Here is a 7,282-nt window from a genome sequence, read left to right as displayed (position 1 = left end):
ATCGGGTTGTTCTTAATATGAACGGTTTGTCTGGCCTCGTTGCGAAGCTCTTGCGTGTAGTCGACGTCTTTTATGGCCAATTTGCGAAGCGCTGTCATGTCCACGAGACCTTGTTTCACTTGCTCCCGAAGCTCGGTAAACTCGAGCACCCGATCCGCAACAACCATCTTCACGGCAGTGTCGATTCTGGACGCCAGCTTCTGGTCAGCAGTGACGACGTCTTGTCTTGTCTCTCCAAGCATTTCCTGAAGTTGCAGCTATATTTTTTCAGTTGCAATTGCTTGAAGCGACTCGCTTCGGCATCGGCGGCGGTACCCTGCTGCTGCACGCGTTGCCCTTCTATAGAGTCCTGCTCCTGCGCGCGTTGCTGTTCTATTGGGGTACCCTGCTGCTGCACGCGCTGCTCTTCTCTAGCGTCCTGCTGCACTCCGTCATCTGATGAGAGCGACGTCGACGACGTCGACCATACACACCAGACAAATCCATTCGTACCTGATGGCGGGGTACTTCCGGTCATCTTGGGTAGCCGGCGGTGTTGCCGCGGACGAAAAATTTCAAATGTAGAAGTACATTATTTTGCCTCAAAACACAAAGCCTAATAGCCTTTGAAACTGTATCATCTCAGTTTTAACAAAAGCAAAATTTTAAACCTCTATTACGACAGTACCGTGACAATTTTATGTAAATCAGGACTTTCTTATTGAGGCAAAATACTGCAACGTTAGTCCAAACACGAAGTTGATTCGCTAGTAGCCCGTCGATTCTGTCAACGACGCTTGAAAAGTTATCAAGAAAACAACTGTCCGTTGCAGACGCCACGGGCGAGTGAAGATGCATCTTCTCCTAAGTACGATCCAGACTGCTGCATTAAAACCGCCGTCTCATTACAGAAAATCACTTTAACTTTATTTATCTGCACAGTTTTCCCACCTCGTCAAGCTGGTGTAGCTCTAGACAACTATGTGTAAGTACCAGACAGTGTGATACTAGGGAAAAAGTAGGAAGGTTCACTCGTCTACGCAGCACAACTCAGCCACTGTCAGATACAACCCAAAATGCACAGAAGATCTCAAGAACAACTGCACCTGCTCGTCCAGCCACGTCATGCCTTCTCGAAGCAGAACGTTCAGGGCTAGCATGCTTCGTTTCTTGTCCCACTGCAACTCTCGTGCCAGAATGCTGACGTTCACCATGCCGCATGTCGTCTGTGCCAGCGCCAAGATCGTCGAGTGATCTTGACTCAGAACAACCGGCACAGTCACAATCTATAGTAGCAACAGAGAGAATATTAGCCTTACTTTCCTGTCTCAAGCAGCTTCTTTATAGCGCCCACCATCGTCCTCTCCTCCATGTCAATCAACTGGAAGCCCTCTCCGAGCACACTGAGCTTCTTGACTGCCCGCTTGACGTCATCGTCAGACACCGTCTGCATCGCTGCACCTCGTTTCTTTTCCAACAGACGCAGTAGGTCGCTCATGCCAATGAGTCCGCCGTTCTTGGGGCGCGTGATGATACACACTTCGATGATCTGCACCGCCAGCTCGTAGTAAAAGTCGCCCACATCCAACAGCTCAGACCAGAATCCCTTCTTAGAGGCCAGCGGGTCAACACCAATCTTGGCGCACATGGCCTGGAACTTTTGTCGAAAATCGGGGTCCTTCTTGATGTTGTTCTTGTACTTGATAGCGAACGCCTGTAGGTTCGTGCGGAACAGCTCCAGCTGCGACGACACGTGCGACAAATTTGCCTCCACGAGCTGCTCACCCACATCCGAGTATTGTTTCGCCTGCTCCTGTTTCTTGCGCACGGCGCCGATGCCCACGCCACGCCGCCGCATCTTGGTCACGGAAACTTTAATCAAGGTCAGACTTTTTCTGCCAATAGTGGCGTCGTATCGTTTTGCTGTCGCTGCATTGGCAGATAAGACTTACGAATATTTCGACACCATTGTTTTGGGCGAATGGTGGCCTGTTTCGTGGCTACGATTTGAGCGATAGGATTGGTTTAAATTTGCCACATCAAGCTGTGGCGGCAGTCTCAACCTCCATGTTCTACTTGAAAATTGTAAGATAGATTTCGTTCGTCCCCAGACGTACCCGTAATCGGCCGACCCAGCTGGTTTTCTTCCGAGTGCTCCGGTTCATTTCGCGGTTTGCGTTCATCGAGGAACTACATCACACACAGGCCAAAGCCGCGCGAAACGCCCCAGCTGCCATGTTTGTCTTCGATTGGTTCTACAACGTGCTCGGCTACCTCGGTGCGTATAACCTGCTATCATAAACTTGCGAAGACGACGACGGCTTCGGTGCTTATGGATGGAAAGCTCGATCCTTCTTTGTCGTCCCTATACAAATCCTAGTCAAAATGCCAGATGGGTGCTTTCAAAACGACATTTATAATTAATTTTTTCGTGTACTAAATATTGAGCAGGCCTGTACCACAAGAACGCCAAGATCCTGTTCCTGGGCCTGGACAACGCTGGCAAGACCACCCTTCTACACATGCTCAAGGATGACCGCGTGGCAGTCCACGAGCCGACGCTCCACCCCAACTCGGAGGAGCTGATTATTGGCAAGTTGCGTCTTCGCACCTTTGATCTTGGAGGTCACGAGACCGCTCGTCGACTCTGGCGAGACTATTTTGCAACGGTGGACGGCGTCGTCTTCGTTGTGGATGCACTGGACCGCGAGCGTTTCCCCGAGTCCAAGCGCGAGCTGGATACGCTGCTGGGCTACGACGAGCTGGCCAATGTGCCATTCCTGGTGCTTGGCAACAAGATCGACGTGCCTCGCGCCGCCTCGGAGGATGAGCTGCGCAGTGCTCTGGGTCTGTACGAGACTTACGGCAAGGAGGCTCGTGGCGACAAGGATGCTAGCATCCGCCCTATTGAGCTGTACATGTGCTCAGTGGTGCGCCGGATGGGATACGCTGATGGATTCCGCTGGATGGCGCAGTTCTTGTAGATCACTGATCAGTCTTTTGTCGCCCGTTAGCGTGGTGGCGTATTAGCAGAGGAAGAAAGCAGGAGGAGTTAAGCAGGGAGGAATAAACGCCACACAGAACACAGAGGTGGATTTTCGCTCCTGTTTACTTAATCGATTCTCTTCGTCAAGAAGCGTGGATCTAAATGCGATGGACATACAAGAACAAGTGAAGCCATCTTTTCTCTTCCTGATCAGATTCGCGTGGAGACGACCAGCAAAACGTGGACGGTGGACTCCACCGTGAGGTAAGTACATGCCGATGCAGATGTGTCGCTTTGGATTGACAAAAGCATCTCAGAGCAAGCCCGCCAGTACCCAGCGACGATGGTGTGTCGTTTGGGACTTGCTTTAAATTTAGTAAGTACTGATGATATTCAGTCGAGTCAATTCCGTCGGAGATCAAAAATAGTCCTCACTTCAACGACCAAAAAAACTATTTTATACTTCCTTTGGTCGGAAATGATCACGCGAAACTGACAAAATGACCAATCGCTTCAGCTCTATTTATCCAATACGGCATCTGATTGGACCAAACGGAAGCCCTGCACCTCCTCTTTTTAAAGCCACCGGTTGTGCGCAGAACGGACTTCTATAGCCTGTGCAATTTCAGTTTTAGCTCTCAAGGTTTCAAGCCTCGCCTGGAGTGCGACCCGCCACGCCTGCGCTACGCTGTTTCTTCCTCTATAAACATGCCGAAGTCCAACCTTATCGACAACGAGCGCAAAAGCCGTCATTGACGAGCTTCTAAAGATCAGCAACAACAGAGAACTACCCCGTGAAGCGTTTGATGTTCTTATATGCCGACTTCCGGACACCGTGAAGTTAATTGGAGCTGTACAGCTCTGCAATGACGGCTGGTGTCGTAGGGGTGAGTGACTTAACCGGCTTAAGAAGAACAGCGGCAGAAAGCGGAAGAATCGAGACGAAGTACGTGAGAAACTGAAGAGCATTCCTATCGGGGATAGAGCAGTTGAAAGACGTGTCAGTTAGTATGATAGGTTTTTTCAAATTTCTATCGAGGATTGAACAGTTGAAAGACCTATCATACTAACTTCGCGTGATCATTTCCGACCAGAGGAAGTACTCTTCACCCAAAATTAGGCGACACCTTCATTTTTTTCAAGCCAAAAAATGAGCATTACGAAGGACGCCGATGGGCTCTCACGTCAAGTGACCGCCGTCGGGACACTGGGCGACGTAGGGGCTGCTTACGCCGTGTACGAGAAGAACTGGATCTGCGCCGACTGTAGTCATGAGAACTACGCACGGCGCCAGCGCTGCTTCCGCTGCCGTGCGCCTAAAGTGGAGCGATTCGACGCCTTGGTGGTGGACAGTCAAGGGGTCGCACACACGTGGCGGGAGGCGCTGGACCCGGCGTCCAATAAAATCTACTATTACAACACGGAGACTAATGCGACACAATGGGAGCGTCCGGCTGAGATGGGTGCGGCTCCGCACTCCACGGGCTGGTTCGGGCGCGGCAAAGCTGGCGCCTCGGAGGGCGACCGCTACGAGCAGCTTAATGCTAAATTCATGGCCCGCCCAGCCCGAACGCAGCTAGATGCGATGCCCACGGCTAACTCTCAGCTTGAAGGAGCCTATGAGTACAATATCTGGTACGACAAGTACATAGGGGACCATTGGGACGACGCGCGGGGCAAGGACCCGGCCACGACGCGCTGCAACCTCGAGCGTGATGCCGGCAAGACCAAGGCGGATGTCGTGAGCAAGGCCAACAGATACTTTTGCGTGCATTTTGCTCGCGGTATGTGTGCTAGAGGCGCAGAGTGCAGCTACTACCACCGTCTGCCATCTGCTGCGGACGAAACGCGCATCGGCATGATGCACGACTGCTTCGGACGGGAACGCCACGCTACGGATCGAGATGACATGGCCGGGGTGGGTAACTTTACCAGGAACTCGCGAACGCTTTATGTGGGAGGTCTGAAGACTGCCAGCGGCCACGAAGCTGTAAAGGAACAGGAGGAGGCGCTTTGGAAACAATTTGGCGAATGGGGAGAAGTGGAGAATATCAATGTGATCCAGCGCAAATCCATCTGCTTTGTTAGATACCGTCATCGCACCAGCGCTGAGTTTGCCAAGGAGGCGATGGCTAACCAGTCGCTGCAGAGTGACGAGGTGCTCAATGTACGTTGGGCATTTGACGATCCCAACCCAGTGGCGAAACAGGCCGGAGAGCGTTCGGATCGAGACGCGATTGTAGCAATGATGAAGGCTAAGGGTGCGGCCACGACGGAGGACGCGGCATTTGATTACCCGGAGCATTACCAAATGCCGGCAACAAAGCGTCAGCGGATCGAAGGCGATACGGTGGCGTCGTATCCGGACACGGACACGCAGTTCACTGGGAAATCCGCCGATGCAACTGAAGAGGAACTGGCGGCGCAGCTAAGCTACGCGAACCCTAGTGGTGAGATTTCGACCGAGCCTGAGGGAGACGCACAGGAAGACAAGTAGAGAGGCAGCGTTCAAAATCGTACGTTTTAACTTGTGCATAGATGGTAGTTGCCTAGTTAAGGGTCGAGGTAGCGATACACTGGCTTCGAAGGTGACGAGATTGCTTGATGTGTTCCGATCCCGTTGTGTTCACCTAGCAACGGATGTACCAGCGTCACGCTTAATCCTTTGTCGCCATCTAGTAATCCACCCTCGAGACCTGGTGTCTGAGCTTCATGGACTGTTGTCTCCTGTGGCCACCAGTCTGCGTCAAAACAACCGGATGCAGCGCTTGCAAACAGCAGCAGCACGAAGAAGAACCACCACGTAGCTCGAAGTCCAGTTGGGTCACTTGAGCAGATCTCATCTCCATTGGCATTAGTCCAGCATTCGGAAGCGACCACTTGAGCTTGACACCACATTGTGCATTGAAAGCCCATAGCTACGTGCTGGGTAGTGGTTAGACAGCGTCGTCGCTGCATCGGTGGCGCTCACTGGAGAATAAAAGTCACGCGACAGCTTTGATTTGGTTGTGACTGTTCGGAAGATATGACAGTTTTCAAATTTCAATAGTTAAATTGGATCCGACTCTGGTCCGCATGCATCCAAGCGCGTGAAGACGGGGAAAAGCAACCGACGCTGGAATATGTTGAAGCTGGTTGATTGAGGACACGATGGCTATTCCAATTATCCTTGTAGGCACAATTTAGAGAAGAACAAACTGTTAATGGCCCTTTAAGATACATCCAATTTCTTCGGGGAGGCTGATGTACAGTAGTCAAACGATTAGTTTTGTGCGGGTCATTTACGGGACGGGTCTAGGATAGGTCAGTGGGGGGGGGGACCCCAAGGGCAAACGTTGCTAGGCGCGGTGTGAAAAAAAAATCGTGTTGCAGCGCTCGCATACGCTTGCTCGCTTTGAAAGCCGCGCCTGATCGGCGGCTGTGGATGGAAACTCGCGCTCGCATACGCTCACCCTCGACCGAATTCACCAATAAACCTGCAAGAGCTTGGCTGCGTTAGCAACTCAACTCTCTCGTCATGTTAACTATCTCCAAGCATGTACGCCGATATCTCTGGCGCATGGCATCGACCCCAACTGAGTTTGCTTGTCGGGGGGAAACGATCAGAACATGTAGCGGGATGAATAAGGTCGTACCATTTATTATGTTGAGTGTTACAGTAGCTACAGAGGTGACACTTACCGGTCTGTCCTTCAGATCAAAGACAGCGAAAACACAATTGAGGTATCGCTCACTTTTCTCGAAGAAGGCGGGTCGAGCTAGAAGACACGTGGAACAACCTGTTCCACCACCGCAAGAAGCGCTGCCAGAGTCCATTATTGTTGTAGATTGTCACAGTCACCCTCTCGCCTGTCGCGGCACCACTCGACACGACTGTAGCGCCAGCTGCAGCACGAGGGCCTTCGCCTGCAGTAATGACGCCTGTGGTCGTGCCGACACGCTCTTCTTCACTAGAGGACAGAGTCACCACCTTGAGAAAACCATTGTCATTGTTCTGCCTGGCGTCCTCGGTGAAAAACTTTTCAAGCGCCTTGGCGGTCGCGGTCGAGTCCGTGGTTGTGATCGTCAGTTGATTCTGTTTGGTAGATGCCTCGCAGCGTGCAAACAGCGTGACCAGGAACACGAGGATGATGTGGATCATACGCATCTTCTTTTCAGTGTTGTTAGAGAGCTGCTGTGAATGTCTTGACAGCGCTGCTAGATATGGATAGAAGGAAGCAAACTGATGAATGATCTGATAAGGTGAACCCGCTCAAAGAGACATGGTTTCACAGGTTATCTGAATAAATACCGGTATTTTTAATCCGGTCCTCGTCT

General features: G+C 51.6%; 3 protein-coding genes across 3 annotated transcripts; 2 read left to right on the top strand and 1 right to left on the bottom strand.

Moving 5' to 3' along the window:
• Positions 1-958: 958 nt before the first annotated feature.
• On the bottom strand, positions 959-1,938 carry PITG_00090 (vacuolar sorting protein SNF8; the record flags this gene model as incomplete). The annotated part of the gene is made up of 3 exons (XM_002908675.1): positions 959-1,015; positions 1,086-1,265; positions 1,334-1,938. 3 exons carry the CDS (start codon positions 1,835-1,837, stop codon positions 959-961), a joined length of 741 nt encoding a protein of 246 aa, XP_002908721.1.
• A 216-nt stretch (positions 1,939-2,154) lies between these two features.
• Positions 2,155-3,109, top strand: PITG_00089 (GTP-binding protein SAR1; the record flags this gene model as incomplete). The annotated part of the gene is made up of 2 exons (XM_002908674.1): positions 2,155-2,257; positions 2,431-3,109. The coding sequence occupies 2 exons, from the start codon at positions 2,215-2,217 to the stop codon at positions 2,961-2,963; spliced, it is 576 nt and encodes a 191-aa protein (XP_002908720.1).
• A 1,006-nt stretch (positions 3,110-4,115) lies between these two features.
• PITG_00088 (pre-mRNA-splicing factor cwc2, putative) lies at positions 4,116-5,462 on the top strand (the record flags this gene model as incomplete). Its single annotated transcript, XM_002908673.1, has 1 exon — positions 4,116-5,462. One exon carries the CDS (start codon positions 4,116-4,118, stop codon positions 5,460-5,462), a length of 1,347 nt encoding a protein of 448 aa, XP_002908719.1.
• Between the last annotated feature and the right edge of the window lie 1,820 nt (positions 5,463-7,282).

This window comes from Phytophthora infestans, genomic scaffold (assembly GCF_000142945.1).
Source record: "Phytophthora infestans T30-4 supercont1.1 genomic scaffold, whole genome shotgun sequence".
In the NCBI taxonomy this organism is placed as follows: domain Eukaryota; phylum Oomycota; class Peronosporomycetes; order Peronosporales; family Peronosporaceae; genus Phytophthora; species Phytophthora infestans.
This window is presented reverse-complemented; position numbering and strand designations above follow the sequence as displayed.